General features: G+C 39.6%; 1 protein-coding gene across 2 annotated transcripts in view; it reads left to right on the top strand.

Moving 5' to 3' along the window:
- Window positions 1-236: 236 nt before the first annotated feature.
- Window positions 237-22,294, top strand: part of LOC138045394 (uncharacterized) — a 29,220-nt gene continuing 7,162 nt past the window's right edge. Inside the window, exons 1-21 of one of the 2 annotated variants that reach the window (XM_068891883.1) lie at window positions 237-592; window positions 1,911-1,957; window positions 2,941-3,132; window positions 4,544-4,626; window positions 5,929-5,995; window positions 6,526-6,562; window positions 6,956-7,001; window positions 7,440-7,497; window positions 8,144-8,206; window positions 8,680-8,781; window positions 10,353-10,430; window positions 10,561-10,654; window positions 12,031-12,086; window positions 12,179-12,224; window positions 13,546-13,634; window positions 14,544-14,635; window positions 16,416-16,524; window positions 17,702-17,735; window positions 18,443-18,490; window positions 19,999-20,152; window positions 21,461-21,680. In XM_068891883.1, coding sequence (XP_068747984.1) covers window positions 499-592; window positions 1,911-1,957; window positions 2,941-3,132; window positions 4,544-4,626; window positions 5,929-5,995; window positions 6,526-6,562; window positions 6,956-7,001; window positions 7,440-7,497; window positions 8,144-8,206; window positions 8,680-8,781; window positions 10,353-10,430; window positions 10,561-10,654; window positions 12,031-12,086; window positions 12,179-12,224; window positions 13,546-13,634; window positions 14,544-14,635; window positions 16,416-16,524; window positions 17,702-17,735; window positions 18,443-18,490; window positions 19,999-20,152; window positions 21,461-21,680 — 1,809 coding nt within the window. In that variant the 5' untranslated portion in view covers window positions 237-498. The remainder of the gene's footprint in view (window positions 593-1,910; window positions 1,958-2,940; window positions 3,133-4,543; window positions 4,627-5,928; window positions 5,996-6,525; window positions 6,563-6,955; window positions 7,002-7,439; window positions 7,498-8,143; window positions 8,207-8,679; window positions 8,782-10,352; window positions 10,431-10,560; window positions 10,655-12,030; window positions 12,087-12,178; window positions 12,225-13,545; window positions 13,635-14,543; window positions 14,636-16,415; window positions 16,525-17,701; window positions 17,736-18,442; window positions 18,491-19,998; window positions 20,153-21,460; window positions 21,681-22,294) is intronic. The other variant, XM_068891884.1, reaches the window with a different exon arrangement.

Below are 22,294 nucleotides of genomic sequence, written 5' to 3'. Positions count from 1 at the left end.
TTTTCGCGATAAAAAAAAAAATGAGGTCACCGACCGAGTTCGTTGCATCTTGTTCAGCAATAATTGATATTTCACATGGTATAACATTGCTGTTAGGTGATTAATTATTATAGTGACAATTTACTAACAAGGTCTCTTGAAGTTTTGAAACTGGCTTGAGCCACCGGCACCTTGAAAGTTGAACCAGCAGCTTTCTTCGAAAAATAACAAACGCATGCGCATGATGGAGCGTCTTTCACGCGCGCAAGTTTCCGTTTTTGTAGCGTCTGTAGTAACGAAATTCGATTTGACTTTTTCGTGGAGGTGAATTTTCTTTTGTGGGTTTTCTCAGGCTGTAACTTAGATAGAACGAACCGAAGGAAGAACGTGTGTTTTCAAGCATTGGAAGAAATTTTTTCCCTACTATTTTGAAAATTTCCTTTCGTTCTCTTTGGAACTCTCGTAATTGAATTAGAACGAACTTTGTTACAAATCGAACACTTAAAGTATATTCGATCAATGGAGCGATTTGGTGGATCTATGCCAGTGAAAGGATACAGCGGTGAATTGGCCGGAAAAAAACGAGTTCAACTTCCCTCAGATCGAGAAAAAGGTGAGAATGTTTCGTGTTTTGGTGCAAACATATGCGATCCCATAACGCTGTAGGTGGACCTACAGTGCTGTAGTTTATACTCCCTTTATCTGGATTATCCTATAATCGTATAGATTATTTTAAGTGGAATAAGAGAGCTTTTTAATTTGTTATGATTCACTCTGCAAATTGCGTAAAGCAGGTGTTTCCAAACAAGCTTCTTTGTGTTTCAAACTCTGTTTAATGTGAAACAATAAACAACTTAAAGTTAGATTATATTAAACATTGAAGACCTATTCGAAGTGGAACAGTTACTGTAAAGAGTTGAAATAGTCCACTTTGTTTATACCGATTGACAGCAAACACTTTCAAGTTTCTTTTGAATTAGTCAGAGTTACGAAATTTAAATTATTTCCACCTGGCCAGTCGAAAGACTATAATTTTTGTGCATGCGTGACTGTTGAGGCTGCATGCAAAATGTACAGTGCCCGGTGAATTTAATGCAATTACTATACACTGTCCAATAGAGCGATGTATTTATCGGTGTTAACTAGGGGATGCTCCAAAAAAAAAATTAGAGTGCTCCTAAAACGAGTGGAAGCTTTGTTCTTCTGATTTTAAGATAATTAAACTGCTCAAGTTATAGGGAAGATATCGTTGACGTCACCGATTGTCATTCATGTGCCAACCAGAGCCTCACTGGCTGTCGAAACAAAGGGTCTTTTGTTCCTGTGGTTGGCACATTTGAATAACAAAAGCAATGTTTGTAAACAATTATCTTCCCTTTATAATTGCATGCAGGAGGTATATATGTATATATAGAGTGCTGGGGACTGGTGTGGGAGCATTAGGCCTGACTGTACTAAATGGTTCAAATGCACTCTGAGCGCTCTGTCAGTAGTTTCGAGTATTCCGAATCATCACTGATAATAACATTTATAAATAGTCATTTCTTCACTTGTTGGGGTCATTGTTGATATTGATGTGCCTAACAGGCAAAACAGGGGATTCTTTTGTTTCAGTGATTGGTGCATTTGAATATAAAAAAGAATGTAGGTAAACAGAATTATCTTCTCTATTGCTCTCAATTCAGTTATGATAAAAGCCGCACTCATCCATGAAATTGTACTGTGGTAGCTTTGCTTTCATTGTTGTGTTATAGTCATCTCAACAAACCTGATTGGTTTTTTTACCAGGCAACAGGAAAAGCCTTTCACATGTTAGAAACATTTTTCCTTTAAATTTAAAGATAATCCTACTACACGATAAATTCTAAGAATATCGGGTTTTGACCACACTAGTAAAAAGCAATGATGACCTTCTTTCTCTTCCAATTTAGGTTACAGCTCTTCCAGTAATTTATTTCACAGTACACCGAAAACAAAGGCAAGTTTACATTTAGTATTTTACAGTTAAGCCTCCCTATTCATCCAATTACGGAAGAGCAGTACCTTCCAGCATGTCACCTATAATGTGAAACATTAGGGGCAAGCATTAATGCGGTGACTAGGCTGCAATGGGTGCCTAGTTGCTTCAGGCTACAGGCAAAAAGACTACTGAAAAATCAGAGTTCTAGGCAGGGTTAGAAACCTACCCATTGAGCTACAAGAAGTCTTCAGAGCTTAAGGTTGTTATCTATGTTTTGAATGGACAATGTGGCCCTGACTGGACCGTGGAGATACAATGTCGTATTGTGCCACAAATTTTCAAGAACAGTGATAGATGTTTCAATTTGTAATGTGCCCATGGGTCAGGCTATGGTTAAAGGGCAACATTTACTGACAAACATTTTTCAGTTGTCTTGTGGTGTAACCAAAAAGAATAACAACAACAACAACAATAATAACATTACAAACATCTATAGTTGCATTTATTTTGTAGCGGTAACCTTCCTTCAAACTTCATTGTACTTAATACTACTGATTTGCCCGGAAATGCTTGTGCATCCTTGGTGGTATTAAGGAATGTCTCTAAGTACTGACACCTAATTTAGCTGGTTGAAAGACTGACCTACATGTTAATCACTGCCTGAAATCTTAATCGAACTGCAAGGATTTGGGGAATTTTTTATGATCCACCATCTGAAATACTTGGCTGGGTTCATCATTTAACCAATTATGCAGTTGTTGAAATGTCACTGTAAAAGTGAATTTTTTAATGAAACGTTTTTGTACCGAATGAATTTGTTCTGAAGAGGAAAAACAACAGTTACAGACTGTGCTCATAGTGATCTAATTGCTTTGATTCCTTGAGTTGACATTAGTATTCAGTAGCTTAATGAGAGTGGAGGGAATCCCTTCAGCTTGTTGAAAACGATAAATCCATCTTCTATTAATTACACTGTCTGATTACCTTATTACATTCTATAGCCTATAATTTCTCCATTTGCGTCAACATCACCAAGTTACAAACCCAGAACAACCAACGCAAGTTATCAGACTGCAGGCGTCAGTCCAGTGCGATCCTCGAGAAGCAAATCACCCTTGCGAAATACAAGTCCAATTCGTCAATCAGTTAGTCCACGACTGCATAACAGCTCACTTTCTCCCACCAGTAAACAGGTTTGTAGCATACCATTAGCATGTTTCTTAATGTTGCTATTAAAGGGAACCTCCACTAAAACAACAAAATAGCTTTAAACCACAGAACATAATGTTTACAATTGGAATTGCTCAATCTTTTTCCAATGAAAGCGTTTGTATTCGAGAAAAATAAATTCCAAAAACGCTTATTTTGGTTTTCAAATTTCCCGGGCGCCGCCATCTTGAATAATTGTGACGTAACTTGGTTGCCCTATTGTTCCAGAACAATCGCTCTTTGTGTCACAATTATTCAAGATGGCGGCGCCCATGAAATTTGAAAGCCAAAATAAGCGTCTTTGGAATTTATTTTTCTCGAATACAAACGTTTTCATTGGAAAAAGATTGAGCAATTCCAATTGTAAACATTATGTTCTGTGGTTTAAAGTTTTTTTGTTGTTTTAGTGGAGGTTCCCTTTAACCCATTCACTCCTGAGGATGCCTCCAGTTGACAAGTAAAATTGTCCGGTGTGAGACAGAGTAAAATCTGTTACACTAGTGACTTGCAATGTGAGTCTTATTCCCAGGAGTCAATAGGTTAATGGAGGGGACATAGTTTTAATTTATAAGCAAAACAACTTTGGGTGGAATGCTTAATGAGTTTGCCTTTAAATTCTAAAGGTCTCTGAAACGTCTCTTGGCTAAGACGAAACACTGTGTCAGACTAGCCACAAACATTTCAGGGTGTCTTGAAAACAAAGACCCCCAAGACCTAGAGACTCGAAAACGAAGAAAGTAACCCAAAACCCTCAATTTGGCTAACCCTAGGCCTAACTTAAACTAGGGCTAAAGTTGGTTTTTCGGCCTAGGGTTAGCCAAATTGAGGGTTTTGGGTTACTTTTCTTTATTTTCGAGTCTTAAGGTCTTTGTTTTCAAAACACCCAACATTTCACAAGTATGACGGTTTATTTAAACAAACCCTAGAAGACATTGGATATCTTTTGACCATACTAATTATTATTACATGGTGTAATGGCTGTAGTGAATTACAGTAATTTAGGCTATATTAAAAGCACTGATTAACTTAAAGGTATTGTGGTAGTCAGTGTAAGCACTTCTCAGTATTAAACCATAATAATAATAATGAAAAAAATTAATAAGAAAAAAGTACAAGAAGAACTATTTTTCCATTATTTTATTAAACATTGCTAAGTCCTAAATTATGCTAGACATCAGACAGGAGTTTAAGCTCAGAAAAGTGCTTTTGTTGTTGTTTGGTGATGTGAGCATAATCATTAGGATTAGAACCTGTCCTTCAGTTATCATATTAAATATGTACGTAAGTGGACACTTGTCTGTAGACTTGTACAGTCATGTACAACATATTACATAACGACAAGATGGTTATTATGCAAAATAGATCTTGTTTAATGTCACAATGCTCCTTGAACAGCTCTCAGATGTCGACAGTGATACAATCCAACGACAGAGACGCGAACTGCAGCTGCTTATAGGAGAGTTGAAAGACAGAGATAGGTAAATGGAGATTTTGTTGCTTTGTGAGATTTAGTTTTTCTAAACTTTGTACCATTCATGTACTTGTGCCTAATAGTTTCTTTTAACTGAAATTGAATGTAGATGCTAAAATGTAAAGCCTTTCAGGTATAAAATGGAGTGTAATAAAGCTGTCAATTCAACTAGTTCACAAACAAGTTGCAGTTTGATCATTTGAAACTACATACAACCAAATCAAATGAAACTTAACCAGCCGTTGCGTGTAGCATCCATCAATGGGAACTTTCCCATTTGCAATGCCTGCTTTTCCATGGTTAAATTTTGGAAGACGAGTAGGCTGCTTGCAGGTGGTAGTTTATGTTGCGAATCCAAGATTTGAAACCTGGCAAATCCGGATGCCAAACTGGATGTGTTATGATGAGAAAACACGGAAGTGGAAAGGGAAAGGGAGGATGAAAGAAAAAACCTCTCCTCTCACTTAGTTTCGCCCTTTCCCTCTCACTTTGTCACTAAGTCCCAGATCTTTCACTAACACAGTAAGGCTTTGAATCTCATGCCTGTAACAAAACTACCACCTGCAAGCAGGCAATGGTTTCATGGTCAAGTGACAACGAAAGAGGGATTAAAAAGTAAATCAGCTCAAACATTTTGCTCAACATCTCAGGGTGTGTCTCAAAATACTGGAAAAAGCATCTCTGAGAGTCTAGAAGTTCTAGCATTTCTGGGAGAACATGCACCCAGGACTCCCCTTGGGGCTAGGACCTTGGGTCCTTGCAACTCCTACTGGGACCAATGCAACTTTAAAAACATTCTAGAACTTGCCACATCAAATCCACACAGTGCTGATGTGATGATATGAATCCAACCAAGTGATTGCAAGTCTAATGCCTTCTATTAAAAACTGAACTACAGATATCAGATTTTGATTATTTTCACTGGCTTGCTGGAAACAGGCTATCAGTGAGCATTTACTTCTTCTACCTAATTTGGTCAAGGAACGCATGTGAAATAAAAGCTGAGCTGAAAACATTTTTGCAGCTCTGAGAAAAATGGCTGAAGTTTAGCGAAGCCCTTTTGGAATTGACCAAGGCAGAAATCGATGCTTCAGTGGAAGATCGAATTATTCTACTTGGGCTTGCTGGATATAAAATGATTTTATATTAATGAACATCAGGTGCTTTTTCCATTTTTGGCGCGTTATCTATCACTTCATATCCAGGCGCCCTGGTAGAATAATTGTTAATAAAATAAGCACTGGACCACTCCACCCTTGTTAAACATTGATTTATAGTCTTTCAACTGTTGATTCATGCTACATTTCAGAGAATTAAATGATATGGTACAAGCTCATCAAAAGCAGATAGTGGCCTGGGAAGAGGACAGGCAAAGGGTAGGTCTTAATACAGGAGATTACACATTTGGCAGAATGCAGGGCCTTGTTGACACCTGGCTATAGTTACCTCCTTGTAATAAATTACAACTGCTTACTCTAACTTACACGAATACATACAGTAGGATGGATGATATAAGATATCTAACTAGTTTTCGCAGGATCAGCCGTCCAATTAAATTTAATTTGCAGGAATATTTTCAATTGATAATGTGTCACACTCCCCTTTAACATGTATTTCAGTTAAAGATCAGAAGTGCATCAGTATGTCTTGAACTGGGACCACAGGATTGTAAGTCTGCTTCCTAACCACGTGCAGTGTCTAGCCACTTTGCATCGGCATCTACATTGTACAGTAAAAGAATACCCGTAATTTGGTTACAAACTTTTTTGCGGCTGTTATGCTCAGCTCAGCCTGGTACTTGGGATAAAATATGTTTAGAATTTTTTTGGAACTTTTATGTTGTTGTTGATGACAATCATTAAAAATAATTAATAATTAACTTTCTTTGCAATGTTTTCCTTTTTAGGTCTTTTCTCTTGAAAAACGATCTTCCAGGCTTGAGAGTGAGTTAATTGTACATGTGTGCTATGTAACTTCTTGTCTGCACTAGAAATGAGTCCATATGATCTTCCTGTTAGTCTCTACTTACATGTAACTCTCTGTCGGTTACATTATTGCCTATCTGGCTGTCTTCTTGCCAACTTTAACCTTTTCAAACATCATAAAGGAACTTATGTCAGCTTTTACTCTGAGAAATTGGGATGATTAATTTCTGTTACTAATTCTTCAGCAGGGGACCTCTTCTGGATGAAAGGGTCACTGTTAATTGACTTCCTGGAAAAACTGTTTTCCAGTTAATTAAAAGAGAATTTTGTGACTTTGAAGTGAAATAAATTTAATCTTCCACCACTTATTTATTATTTTGACTATCATTTTAATCTACTTTTTTGCAACAGGTGAATTAAAAAGTAGAAATGACCAATTAAAAGGCTTGCAAGCAAGGTAATGGTTGTAATTTTTTTTGCTCATCTTTCAGCTGTTTTACTAATGCTTTGCTTTACATATTTTGTAGAAATTGTAGTCGGTTGGTGAGAGGGGAAGGGGGGGGGGGGGGCAAAGCTTTATGCCACTAAGGTTTGCTGTCCAAAAACACCCACTATGACCTACAGTAGTTGATTTTAATGATACCAAATTTTACTGTTTTTTTGTCCTTTTAATCTTGTTCTCCTATTAGCTAATTTTAGTAATTACATATTGGCTCCTTTTAATAGCCTCCAGGAAGCAAGTACTTTCCATAAAGCATTATAGTACTTAATAACCTGTGGACATGTCAGGTTCTAACGTAATTTTGATTCTCTCTTTGAAAGTGTTTTCCAAAATTTAAGAAAGGTGGTGTGATGTTGCAATAGTGTTGTCATCCTTTCCTTTTCTTTTCTTTAGGCTAAAAGCTTGTGAAACAGAGGAAAAGAATAAAGTGAAAGAACTTGAAAATGCCCAGGTTTGCATTGACTCTTCAACAGTTACATGTATCCCTATATTTAACAATTATTCGCTGAAGGTGAAGTGAAAATTGGTGAATATTTACCGAGACGTAGTCAAGGTAAATATTCCCCAATATTCACTGAGCCTGAGGTGAATAATTGTTTTAGTGTAATTTTCAGCGGTGAATATCAAGAAAATGCAAAACAATGGGCTAAAACAAGATAAAAAGGCATGAAAAGTGCTTGATTAGCTTAGCAGTCGTGCCTCCAAAATGTTATATTCAGCGGGTAGCGCGGTGAATATGACACTAGTGTACTAAATTCTTATATTCACCGCTGAAAATTATACTAATAGTATATATAACCACACAAATGAATATGTGTGGTACGTCTTTCTGCACATTCTCAATTTTTGATTTTTTTGGCTATCTTCATTGGAAGTGATTAGCATTAGTACTATTTGAACACCTCTGTGCAAAGAGAAAACGAAAATGGCAACTAAACCTCCACCACTATTCACCTTGTAGCAATTTATCCCAAAGCTCAACTGTAAGGTTGAGTCAATCAAGAAACATTTTACGTTGTTTAATTCCTTCTTGACAAATTGATCTTAGAAGAAACTATAAATAATATTAATGTCCATCATCATGGGTTTACTTGCAGTTACAACTTCAACAAGTCTCGGAACATGCAAATACATCCCTCCATCAAGTACAGGAACTTGAAGTAAGTCCAATTCAAGATTATGAAATCAAAATGTTAGTTCTTCATGAGAGGCAAACATCAGAGTAACTGTGGAAAAACTTTATTTGGATAGAGAAGAGAACTAACAAATGTAACCCACATGCCACCACGTTCAGGGTGCCTTAGCGGTTATGAACTGCCCCTCCCAACTCTGCAACCCGGGTTATACCCTGGCCATGAGATCAGTGTGGGCTAATACCCTCGATTGGGATAACCTCTGGTATCCTTCCCTTTCATTGAATTTGTTAGGAAATTAACCCGAGACATGTTGATACAATGAAAGGGCCCTCGTGGCGGGGTTTTGTTTAATAGATCAATTATTTTTGTCTATATACATTTTACTGTGAATGTGTATAAGTGGGGTCTAGATTTTGTTTGTTATGTCAAACCACAAAAAACCTTTGTAACCTTGACTGACGTACATACTTCATTCTTTGCTCACCTCTATTCCATAGGAAAAGAATAGTGCCTTAACATCGTCTATGAGAGAGTTATCAAATACAATAGGACAACTTCAAGCAAGAGAACAAGAACTTTTGACAAAACTCAAACTAAAAGTGAGTTCTTTCTTCTTGGGTATCGCGACGAAAAGTGAGCATTTTGGAACAATTCTCTGTTTTTGTGGTGGTGGGGGGAATGGAGCTCTAAAATCAGCCAAAGCCTTTCAGAGCCGTTCTTTTCCCAAAAATTAGGGAGCTTAAGCAACGACAACGGCGACGGCAACAAGACATATTCAATCGACAAAAACAATAGCTTTGCACGCCCTGCACGTGCGATTTTCACTTTTGGCCGTTTCTTTGCCGTCGTCAGCAAAACTACAACTTGAAATAGCCAAATTTGAGGTTTTATCAAGAATGTCAGCATTTGAAGAGAAATTTTCATTTTCTCCCCTAAATTAAGCGCCGTTCCGACCCGTGTCATTAGGGAGTTTAAGCAATTACACGAAGGGTACGGCTACGGTAACGCCACAAAGCAAGAATGTTATTGGTTAAAAAAGGAAAAATGCTCGTCCTGCACGTGCAACACGAATTTCCGTGCATTTCTCTGCCGTACTCCACCAAATAACAACTTGAAATCACCAAATTTTAGGTTTTGACGACAACGTGAGGATATAGTAATGAAAAAGTCATTTTCAGTTTTGACTTTAAAACGGTTCGTACCCATCCAGTTACTGGATAGTTCGCCTGTATTGTACAAAGTGAACAAGACGAAATAATCGCGAAATACTTGTGATAGCCCTAAGTTATTCTTTTAACTAACGTTTTCGTTGCCGTAGTCGTTGTCTTTGCTTTTTGAGGAACTCCCACACCCTTGTCATATAAAATAGGTTGAAATAGTCACGAAGCAATTACAGTAACGCGAATTTATATTTTGTGATGACGTTCTCGTTGCCGTCGCCGTTGTCGTTGCTTAAGCTCCCCATTTGTGAATTATCACGATTTACTTGTCCTTGGATTTTTGACAAACTTGAGGTAAGTTACAGGAGCTCATCAAGGAGAGTCTGTATCTCCACTATTTCCTTGAGTCAACCCTTTCCCGAGTAACTTTATTTTTAGGAAAAGGTTTTTCTCGCGAAAAGTATCATTTTCCTTGACGCTGAGATACCGTATTTACTCGAATAAGCGCCGCGGCGCTTATTTCATTTTTCGCGCCTCAAGTGCGGCGCTTATTTATAAATTGGGCGCCACACAGAAACATTCCCTTTTCCTTTCTGTCTGTACGGAGATTAACAAAAAAGTCTTTTGCCACTCTTAGGCGTTTTATTTAGGGGACGAGCAGTGAAGTATAATCGCTTCGAACTGAAGAACATCTGTTTTGATGCAAATAAATTCCCCATGCTGTGTTAGAGTAACCTTTTAGTGTTATTTTGAATTTAACGAGGTTCCTCGAATAAACGCCGCATTGGAACCGCGGCGGCGCCTACATTGTATTTGCTTTTTTGTCCCAAATGCGGCGGTTATTCGGGGGTGGTGCTTATTCGAGTAAATACGGTAGCTCTGTTTTGATTAGCTCGGGAAAGGGTTGACTCCTAGGCGAATTATGGGAGATACACGTAGAGGCTCTGGCTAATAATAAGAGATTTACGCGAATGTATGTCTGCTGACACTGATGCTTGTGCTAATAACAGGATAATGACATAATGGAAGCAAATGTGGGCTTAGGGGAATTACAACAAAAGATCAAAAGATTAGAAGGTTTATGCCAGGTTAGTGAGCTTAATAAACAATTACTTCTCACTTTTAAACAACTATATGTGTCGTTTTCTTTTTGTCATTTATCTTTTCACTTCCCAAACAAATTTTACCTCTCCTGTACCTACATGTGTTTTTTTGCAGGAACTTAGAAAAACAGAAAGCACTCTAAGGACAGAAAGGGATCAGTGGAGAGACCAAGCAGCAGCAAACAAACATGAAGTCGAGAAATTGAGAGGTAAAAGCAGCCCCTGGACAGGATTTGAACTCGGAGCACCCACTTCGAAGGAACTGTTTATATCCACTTAACCACTAACGATCAACTGATTAAAAATGCGCCGATTATTTACCAAAACTAATTTGTATATATATAAAATCATTGCTGAATAATGGTTAAGTCTAAAGCTTGATTTTAAAATGGTTAGCTTTCTCTTGATGTTTGGTAACCGACATTTTTCACTGTGTAAGCTTGCTTCTTAGCGGGTGTTAATACACGTTTACAGCGGCACTTTTGGAAGAAAAAATTATTGACATTAATAAAAAATGACATCCTCGCAGTTAGTGATGTGGTAGTCTAGTGGTTGAGTGAAGGGGTTATTAATTACACGTTCCCAGGTTCGAGTCCTGCGAGTCCAGACATTAGGTTCGACTTTTAAAAGAAATATGTTCATTTCCCATGGTCCCTATCAAGCTTTCAGTGTCCAAAATGAACGATAATACTTCATTTGGAAGAAAGTGACAATGAAGAATAATCCTTCAATTGAGGGAGAGACTTGGTTGTCTGTTGATAATTCTCATAGAGGAGTCCTGGATGCTACAGCGAATCCGGATACATATTCGATTTGAATACTTGAAAATTTTTGAAGACGCAGAGAAAAAGTTGCGGATTAAAAAACGTGTGGACGGGGCCTTGGCATCGCGTCTGCCGTAAACGGCAAAAGGCTGAAATTTGCGTTTTGTCAGAAGTCAGTGAAACTTGTTTTCTTTGAAAAGAGACCGAAGCAAGAATATGAGAAATGTCATACTTTTATTACACGAAGAGCAGCCTGCCGCGTTTTCCTTTTGCCGTTTCACGTAAAACACGATGCGAAATCCCTCTAATGGGCAAAACAGATACGTGTAGCTGGCTGCGCGGGAAAATATATTTGAGCGAGTCATAGTCTGTTTTGTTTTGTCTCGGATTGGCTAATAGACCTAATCGGCTAACTCAATGTTGTACCCAATTCCAATCTCCCGGGACTAAGACTCTTTGTGTATTGTATTTGCATGATAATGTAGCATTCATATTTAAGTGATATGGAAATACCTGGAACAAAACGTTTTATTCCCAAAGGGTTTGAATTGGGTACAACATTGAGTTAGCCGATTAGGTCTATTACCAAGCGTTGTTGACGACAGAACGGTGTGTCTAGCATGACGTCATTGTTTGTGTTTTTGGTGCCTGGAATCAATACTGGCCCAGATTATATGGTTTCTTCGATGTTCAGTTGGTCTTATATTTGGCTTTGTTTGGCCCGGTCAAGCGTAGTAATGCAGCCAACAAAATCCTATTTGTTTCGACGCTTCAAAAAACTTCTCTTTAGTTGTTACGGTGTGACATTTGTTCCCTCGCAGGTGATATCAGCAAACAATTCAGTGATGCAGATGAGTTTCAAGCTGAACTTGCAAAGGTAAAATGACCTGTCCTTGCCTTCCTTTTCCTTTTACCCACCAGAATAAAGTATTTTGTCACAGCAATGCATTATTTTATTTATTCTTCCAGACCAAGCAAGAGGTGTTAGTCCTGCAAAAGGAGCTTTTCTTATCAGGTAATTGTCAGGTTTTCGGTCAGTGCTTAGAATGAACGCTGGCTGGTTTTGAACAGGGTTTAGTCCCGCGAATCATGAACTTCCTGTTCACCTTCACAGTGTCATAGGAACAAAGCAATGATGTTTACTTGTAGTTATCAATTTATTTATTTGATTTTTATTGTAGTATATTTTGTATAAATTTTGGCTCTAACCCACGATTTTTTCGGTCAGCGCTTAGAATGAGCACTGGCCGGTTTCAAACCAGAATCATATGCACTCCTGGTCATAAGAACTAATCAGTAATGTTTGCTGACGGTTTGGAGGAAAGGACGCGCCCTCTCCCCCCTCTCTTTTCCTCCTCCCCCCCTCCACCCCCCCACCCTCCCCACTCGACATAAACAGACTCAGTAAATTTTTAAACTCGGACTCGTTTTAAGCGTTCTGATTGGCTCACGAATTCTTGGTTATCAGCTTATGAGCCGTATTTTCGCGCCAAGGGTTGCCAAGCGACTGAAAAATGTGAGGCAAAGAGCAATATTTCGAGAATCAAAACGTTTAGCATTTACGAAGATTTAATAAAAGAATTACTGTAGTGCTCAGTGGTTGTTTGATACGAGATGGCAAAAGCCAACTCGGCGCCTTGCGGCTCGTTTCCTATTTACCATCTCATATACAACGACTGCGTATAATAGCATAGAGCTTATCCTTGACTGGGAGGGGTTCTGGGAGGGTTGTCTAAGGGCCGATTTACACGGTACGATTTTTGTCGCATGCCACAAGCTTACGACAGGCCTACGACATGACTTAAGATTGTCGCAGCGTTTTGAAATATGTTTTAAAATGCTACAACATTTTTCTGACGTATACGCCAATCGTAAGTCATGTCCTAGGCCTGTCGTAAGCTTGTCGCATGCGACAAAAATCGTACAGTGTAAATCGGCCCATATACAGCTCCACAATGCCTAGCTGTTGTAGGTGTCACAAAGTGACCCTCTAATCATGACCAACTAGAACCCTAGCAAAAAAGGTAATACACATGAAGCTCTAGCCCTTTGTTAGGCTCGAATAGACACCTTGTCACACACCGTAACGTGTATGCAAAGTATTATGAATCTCATGATGCAATTGTAGTGGACTTGTATGTTAACTTAGTAGGAAACTAGCACGGAAGAGCCACACGGAACAGCGCGTCGATTTCTCTCTTTCTCTGGAGGTCCCGGTTAAAAAGGAGTTTAGCATGATAGGTTTTGGAATCAGGACCGGTTTATTGCCAAATTTAGCCTCAGCTCAAGATAAAAAGAAAAGTTGATTTAGCAACGGACATTTTTGTATTCACCAGGCGAGAGAGAAAAAAGAAAAGATCAACTACTGGACCTGCAGAAGTCTAAACAGGAAAGAACCGATTCAGAACTTCAAAGCCTACGGCAGGTATACAGAGGCGCTGCGTTTTTTTATCATTACAGTTACGGATTAAGAAATGAAGTAAAGAAAATAAATGTTATAAAAGAAAACAAGTCGGCGAGTTGTCTCCAAATTAAAAGGAAAACGAAATAAGGTCTTTGACTAATCAAGTTTGATCATTTAAAAAAAGGTGTCGTAGAGCGTATGCACGTGACGCTGGCGTGGTGTAGGTACTCGTCCTTCACGTGCGCTTGGCGGCCGTGCTGTTGTCCAAAAGTAATCTCTAGAGAATGAGACTTTTTGTGCTGATGTTTTGTTTCGTTTGGGTAAAAAGTAATACGCTGCTGATCAGATGAGACTGATTCATCGCCGAGTTGTTTGGCAAGGTAGGAATTCAGAGTGATATCACTGATTGTCAACAATTCGTCCCCTACTCAGTTGAACTTAAGTCCTGGTCAAATTCTCGATCCCGTTTGAGCACAACTGTTTTCCGCTATGAACAATTATCATCAACCATCATTTTACCGACAGGCTTCGCGCCAGCTGACCCCATTGCGCCTTATCGGCAATGTATACTTCCGGTTCAAGATTTTATTGTTCGCAAACAAACCAATGAAAAAATGTGAATTTCCTTTGTCTTCAGAACCCTTCTTTTTCTCGTGCGAAGGCCGCGCTGGCTAAGAGAAACGACAGGATCTGGGAACGGAAATGGCATTAATAGGCCAATTTCGATATATTAAAACTCAGTCCTAAACAATTAAGAGGCATCATCTCGAGGCTCTAGGGAGTGATCTAATACAAATCCTTATATTTATTCCCCAGAGCCTCGAGATGATGCCTTTTGTCTGGGACTGAATCTTAATATATCGAAATTGGTCTATTATTCGTGGACCTCTTAACCACAGCTTTAGTTTCCCTCCTATTTTCTTTCTGTAGATCTGTGAGCGACAACAACGCGATATTTCGTACATGCAACTACAATTGCAAAGTTCCCACGACATGATTTCTAAACACGTTACAGAACCTGAGTAAGTATCAGTTGTTAACGTACTCGCGGTTCATTAGGGAGTTTTACCGACGACGACGGCTGCGGCAACGACAACGCCACAAAGCAAGAATATTATTGGCTAAAAAGGGAAAGTTAATCGTGCTGCACGTGCGGCACACATTTTTGGTACATTTCTTTACAGTGCACTCCACGAAACAACGTGAAATCACCAAATTTTAGGTTTTGACGACAAAAGGAGCAGACGACGATAACCCATTCACTTTCTATCCCCAGTTTAAAACCTTTCGTACCCTGAACCAATTACAGGATAGTTCGCCCGTATTTTACAACGTGAACAAGACGAAATAATCGCTAAATACTTACGATAGCGCTGAGTTATATTGAAGTGACGTTTTGACGTTGCCGCTTACCTTGCGTAACTCCCTGTTGTTTGCTTTTTTTGTTCGTTTGTTCGTGATTTCCCGCATTATAAAAGAAATGGCGATGTAGCATTTACCATGGCGCCTTTGTTCACATGTAGCTAGTAAAAGTTGTGCAGGCAAATCGTAGCTTTTTATTGTCTATAATGGCGGTAGCTGTTCTGTAAAAATATGACTGGTATAAGAGGCGTTACAGTGTTCAAAGAGGACAAAACTATTTACGGCTGAAGTTCTCCACAAATCTCTTAGCGAGTTTAAACAAGCTTAGGGCAACGGCAACCTCTACGAAAACTCCACTTCAGGATGTAACTTCAATAGCGCGATTATTCCCTATTGTTACGGAGGAAGTGCTATATAGGTGGTTTGCAACCAATCTCTAGGGACACAGATAACAATGCTGCAATGTACAATTTTAGGAGAGAAAATGAAAATTTATCCTCAAGTGCTGATGTTTTCATAAAACGAAAAACTTGGCTACTTGGCTATTTCACGTTGTTGTTTTGCTGACAACGTTAACGAAATGGACAAAAGTGAAAAACGCACGTGCAGGGCGTGCAAAGCTATTGTTTTTACCCACTAAATATGCAAATTTGTGACGTTCTCGTTGCCGTCGCCGTTGGCGTTGCTTAAGCTCCCTGTTGTCAGAACGAGCACGGCAAAGAAATGTACCAAAATGCAAAACGCACGTGCAGGGCGTGCAGAGCTATTGTTTTTGCTCATTAAACCCATTGTTTATTTTTTGGCGTTTTCGTAGCCGTCGTCGTCGTTCTTGCGTAAGCTCCCTTTTTTGTCATTTCGCATCGTTTTGTGCGGTTCGTTATGGAAATGTATTAAAATGCGCGCCGCACGTGCAGCACGATTATTTTTCTATTTTTTCAACGTTTAATAATATTCTTGTCTCGTGGCGTTGCGGATGCCCTGGCCGTCGTCGTCTCCTACTAATAGGGAGCTTACGAAACGACGACGCCGACGGCAACGACGACGCTACAAAACAATGGGCTTAGTGAACAAAAACAATGGCTCTGCGCGCTCTGCACGTGTGTTTTACATTTTGGTACATTTCTTTGGTGTCATCTCCTAAATGACGACGTGAAATGACCAAATTCAAGGTTCTGTGATGGACGTTAGCACATGACGATGAATTTTCAGTTCCCTCTCTACGCTTCCAACCCACTCATACCAGTTTAATTCCTCGACAGTTACTACACATTTTTAACGACATGAAATAGCTTCGTAGTGATGTGAATAACGCGAATTTGTATTTTTAAATGAAGTCCTCGTAGCCGTCGTCGTCCTCGTTTCGTAAGCTCCCTTTGTCCCTAACATTGTGGCGTACCGTTTTTGCCTCATTCCATCGTAATTCTTATGCTTCCGATGCAGTGGGATCTCTGAGTTGGAATCTAATCCTCCAGACGAAGAAAAGAAACCAATAAGTAGCCTCTATGGCCCGTCGAGTTATCACCTCAATGGAGACTATTTGGAGAATCAGGTACTAGTTAACATTTTAAATGTTCAAGCTTCTCAAACCTCAGTATCCCTCGGGGGAAGGGAAGCGGAGCCAGCTAAGCTCCTTAGGGATCCCTGATTACCCCTGATACCTTACGGGGTTCGTGCACATGACGTGATGGTGGTGAAGACAACCAAATGGCCGCCATTTGCATGCAACATGCAACCTTCCAAGAATTTAACAATTTCACACAAAAATGATTTATTTCGGCTAAAAAAAAAAGAGAGAGACCTTAGAGTATCACGCCGTAAGCCAGATTTGGCTGACCAACGGTATTAATTAAAAGATGGGTTTGGCTGGAGTGATCAATCTCGATGGCTTATAGCCCCCTCCCCCCCGTGATTTCCATTTTAGCGTAATTTGCAAGCGATTTTTCCTGTAAAATATTGAAGAAATCTTTGTGTCGGGGAACACTGAAAAAATGAAAACAGATGCCCAGCTTTTCGGTATTTTTGAGAGAGCAGGGATGGTGCAGTGGTGAGAGCACTGACGCCTCCCACCAATGTGACCCGGGTTCGATTCCCAGACTCGGCGTCATATGTGGGTTGAGTTTGTTGGTTCTCTACTCTGCACCGAGAGGTTTTCCTCCGGGTACGCCGGTTTTCAATTTACAGTGTCCCTAATTAGTGCTCCAGCGCTAGAAGATTAGACTCTTAAATATAGTTTCTTTCCTTTCCTTTCCCTGTATACTGAAAATTGCAAATTGTTTATTTCAAAGACTCATCTGTAATTAATTTGACAAGCGTTGCTTTGACAATAGAATGCGGGACATGATAGGCCCTTTCCGAGTTCATATCTGCCTCCTCTTCAAAGCGAGTCTAAGTGCGAAGTTTTTGTGATGGTAATTAGTTCTACTTTACATATGAATGAAAACTAATTTTCATAAGAAAAACTTCGCACTTTAAGAGGAGGTAGACACGAACTCGGAAACGGGGTGTTCTTTTCTTTAGAGGGAAAAAAGAACGCCTGATCGCGGGTTATCTCTTTTGAGGAAATTTCTGCCCTTTTAAAGGGCGGACCTTTTGGAACTCGAATCCTGAAATCCATTTTTCAAGGGAAAATTCTGTCTATGGGTACGGCATAAAAGCAGCTATGTCTTTTGAAATTGAAGTTGTTACACATCGTACAAACATTTTCCCATAATTTTGCATTTTTCAAGGATCAGTTGTCAACAAAGTCACTGGATTTTGATGGTACGTATTTTCGCCTCTGGTTATTATTGGAGTGTCATCTTTTTCGAGGCCCTGCCATTCTTTTACGTCGCCAGCACTTGTAACCGTTGGCAAAGACTTGTGTTTTTTCTTTTTGTTGAGACTGTGTAGAATAACCGGAAGCATGTTCCTATGATTTGGAGCGAACAACTTGTACCATATCCCTAGTTGAGTTATGGTTTTCTGAGGTTTCGTGGAGAGGCCCTTCGTTAGAGCGAATTGACGAAGACCTAACGCTCGAAACCTCATTTTTCCATCTGCAGTGGTTAATTCACTTTTATCAACTCTATTTTACCTACTTAATTTTTAGCATGCATAGCCAGCGCCTGATAGTACATGGCAGGAGAAGCCAAATATAGATGGTCTCACAAACCGAGAACCCATAACAGAAGTGTGAATTATAAACTCCAAGTCGTGGGTTCCTGCGGGAAGTCCCGCTGTACTTCCTAGTTCAGAAACAGCCAGTGGTCCTTATTCTCGGTGCTGACCGATAGAATCGCGGTCCCTCAGAACGCCTGTCACTTCTTTGCATGACACTGAATATCAATCACGTCTATCGTAATTTGATTCGTTCTTCAAAGAACACCTTCTTATGGGAACAATAGAGGTCAAAATTTCCAGGATATTCTGCAACATTCCTTTGCTTTTTACAGTTCTGGTGTAAAATTACTTTCCTTTATTTCTCATAGCACCAGTTTCTAAGAGCGTCGACGATGACTTGGCAGCTTATATTCCCGGTAAGATTCGCAAATTGCTTTAGCATGGAAAAAAGATACGTTTGAGAAAAATACCGAGAACGGGGGTTTTAGACCATGCGCACCTCAAGGGTCGAAGACCTTGTTGCTGAGCGTTTTTGCTTGGAAGAGTGAATTATTCATTCTCTATGACAACTTTGAACTCTATAGTATTAATCCAGTTTTTAACATCCCTTGTTCATGCTGTGCAACGTAAATAAGATGGAATCAACGCGAAACACCTGCGATAGCGCAAAGTCATATTTTGAAATGACGTTTTCTCTCATCTGTCTAATAGTGACGTTAGTCGTTCAGGAAAAAACGTCCCTTTTAGCTTTGTTGCCAGCTGTGAATTTTTAAATGGCCGGAGAACGCAATAAAGGACATTAAGGGTTCCTAAAGTATTTTAATGTAAAAAGAAAATTCTGAATATTATTGAATACTGCTTTTGGATAATATGAAGAATCAAGCAAGTCTTGGAGGGTGTTACGCGTAACTCGTCGGCCTTTGACTTGAACTTCTTTTGATCGTAACACCTTCATTGATCTGCAGATCGTGATCTTAATATCATCATCCATCAATATTGCTATTTGTAAGATTTCTCTCAAACGTTGTGGTCTAACGAACCATTGATGACAATATTTCTCTGCATCATTAGATGAAACTCAATTCCCAGCCTGAGAATAATAATAATATACATGGAAAAAGGATTCAGCATGCTCATTGGCAGAGAACACGTCAATTAGTCCAAAAGATAGCAGAAAGATGAAATTGAGTGTAGAAAGTTGAAATTTAATACACCACTTGCGATACGTTAAAATTCAGCTTGGCAGCGAGGCCTAGAGGACACAAACAAAGGAAACTGAACTTTGTGTCCTCTAAGCCTCACTATGAAGCTGAATTTAAGGACGGTGCCTACTAATTAAAGATATTTTGCCCCGGTTTATGATTATGCAGCAAATGTAGATCTTAACAAGTGTTATTGAAATCCAAAAAGAAAATTGGGGGTAACCACGCATTTTTCTAAGATAATTGACGAATAATATTTGTGAAAAGCTTTAAAATACAGAGCAATGTGTGACGTTCTTTCTCAACTTAAAGCTTAATTATCTCTCAAAAATGCAAGGTTACCTCCAATTTTCTTTTTGGATACCAAGAGTACTTACTAAGATCTACTTTCTCCGGATAGTTTTAAACCGCGCAAAAATATCCCTGTATTAGTAAGCATCACCGATAGGAAATCCGAGTTTCTCGAGATGCGCAGAACGTATGCGCAATAACAATAGTACGCACCGTCCTTAAATATGTCGAAAGTGGTCTATTGATTGACAGGAAAGTTGCGAAAGCGCAAAAAAACAAAATGGCGGGCAGGTTTGGAGAAGGTAACAACGTCTTAAATCAGAACAAAATCACATAACAAAGCACAATGTCAATCACTCGAAATCATGTGATTACCAATAACCAGTGAAAACAGAAAGGACATTTTTGATTGCTTCAGTGCTTTTTTTCAGATGGTGGCGGACTTTCCGCCCTCTCGATGCACGCCACAGCCGGAAGCGATTTGGCGGACGATTTCGACAACCTCTCCCAGGATCCTTCGCAGTCTGCTGTGACATCAGAGAGAGGCTTCCCGGGCTCTGGTGTCGAGACTTTCGCTCCGTCAAGGTGAACAGAAGAATCTTTTTTTTTTTGTTTGAGTTAAGAGAGGTTTTTTTAAACGGGCTGTGTCACAAAAATTAAACCAAATTCAGCGACTGGGAACCAAATCAAGCGAAACGTAAAAATAACTACTTAGAACACTGAAAGAAGGTTTGCATAAAACAGCAATTACAAAAAGGAGGCATGAATGGGCAAAATCGACGAAGATTTAAGTGGGTTGCAGTTGCCGGTTTTTTGTTTTTCAAAATAATTGTTCAGCCTAACAGTTTTTCAAAGTTTATCTGTGTTGTTTGTAGCTTAAATTATGTATGCTGGACAGACATTTTTTTAAAAGATCAGTGTACGTTTGAAGTGGGGTTGTAATCTCGTTACGAGTGCAAACTCCAGCAAGAAAAATTCAAACACGCTTTATTCTTAATTATTAGGGAGCTTAAGCACGCGCGTTTTTGAGACGCGGACGGCAACCGGAAGTGACCTGTTTTCCCACTTCCGGTTGCCGTCCGCGTCTCAAAAACGCACCTGCTTAAGCTCCCAAATAACTGCCTATGACGGCGGGAACTCAACGCGTGTGGTGAAAAGCGAAAAGCGGTTAAGACTAGAAAACAAACAGATACACAAACTTACTTAGTAAAATGAACTAATCGTAAACAGAAACTCGACGAAAAAATACACTTACATTTGTTAGGAGCTGGTAACTGAATCGGACTGCTCGAAGCCAAGAAAGTTACAAAATGCACTGAACTGCACGAAGCAAAACTTCTAGATCTGCTCACAAAGCGAAAATGGCTGATCGAGACAACACTAAAAGTGACTAAATTAAGCCTTAAATACCTCTAAGAGAACGAATAAATTAAGCACTAAATTCCTGACTGAAAAATTGACAACAACATTCCTAAGGGAGGAATGCAACCGCGCTAATGAGCAGGCGTTTGGTTCTAACAGGGGTTATAGACGAAAGAGAGAAGCCATCCTGGCACTTATGACAATTAAAGCAATTGTCTCTTGCAAAATAGGCCATTTCCGAGTTCTGGACTGCCTCATCTTCAAAGCGAGTCTTAGTGCGAAGTTTTTGTTATGAAAATAAGTTTTCATTCATATGTAAAGTAGACCTAATTACCATCACAAAAACTTAGCACTTAGACTCGCTTTGAAGAGGAGGCAGACTGACTTGTTTGAAAGTAATTCCTGGTAGGCGCGAGTAATTGGTTAAACTACACAGGATCAACCGCACTGCCGTGACGCAACCTCTTCAAGGGCTCGTTGGTGTGAGGACATCTTGTACCCAATTACATTCGATTTTCGTTTTTCTTCCAGAAACCCAGCCTTCTTTAGCACACCTAACACTCGAACAGATATGTATCCGTCGCTAGGCAACCTGTCAATCTCAAATGCACGACAGGAAGATCACAGTAGCTTTCCCACTTTCTCAGCTGGGAGGCCTGTGGATCTTAGTACAGTGACTCCCTCAAGAGGTCCAGATTCGTATTTATCCTATTCAGTTGGTATGTCTGTGACCAAGTCTTCACCTCCCAAGGTTAGTTGTGTGTTGTGTCTTACAGAATGGAAGATAAGCGATAAAATAACTTTAGTCTCCCTTTCATAAATTCCTGGGTGTGGGATTCATAAACCTCCTCCTTGCGAAATTTTGTGCTTAAATTTCTAATATTGCAGTTTTTAATGTAAAATGCCGCATTTGCCTCTAAGGGGGGTTATTACACGAGACCGGGACGAACTTAGACCGGTATGAACTTGTACCGGTATGAAATTTACATGAAACCGGGACGAAATGCTTGGTGCCTGGTTTCGGGACGTGAGTGATTTGTTTTGTCCAATAAATATATGGCTGACCCAAAAGCATACAGGCTTGAGATTTCTGGACCCGGTCTGAGATTTGTTGTCATTTGCACGAGAAAGGTACGAATTTAGACAGGTACGAGAATTTCCCCTCTCGATCCTAACCGAGACGAAGTCAGACCGGCCTTTGTTCATTGTCAGGCTGGTCTCGTGTAAACGCATAAAAAGAAATGTATGGAGGCCGATATAAACTCATGCCGGTCTGAGTGTCGTCCCGGTATCATGTAAATACCCCCTAAGGTTTGGCCTGAACGGTTTGGCTTTCGGAAAAAACGAGCTCATTTACTCACTTAA

This window comes from Montipora capricornis, chromosome 4 (assembly GCF_036669925.1).
Source record: "Montipora capricornis isolate CH-2021 chromosome 4, ASM3666992v2, whole genome shotgun sequence".
In the NCBI taxonomy this organism is placed as follows: Eukaryota; Metazoa; Cnidaria; class Anthozoa; order Scleractinia; family Acroporidae; genus Montipora; species Montipora capricornis.
Note: the sequence above shows the minus strand (reverse complement) of the source record. Positions and strands in the feature narration are given on the sequence as shown.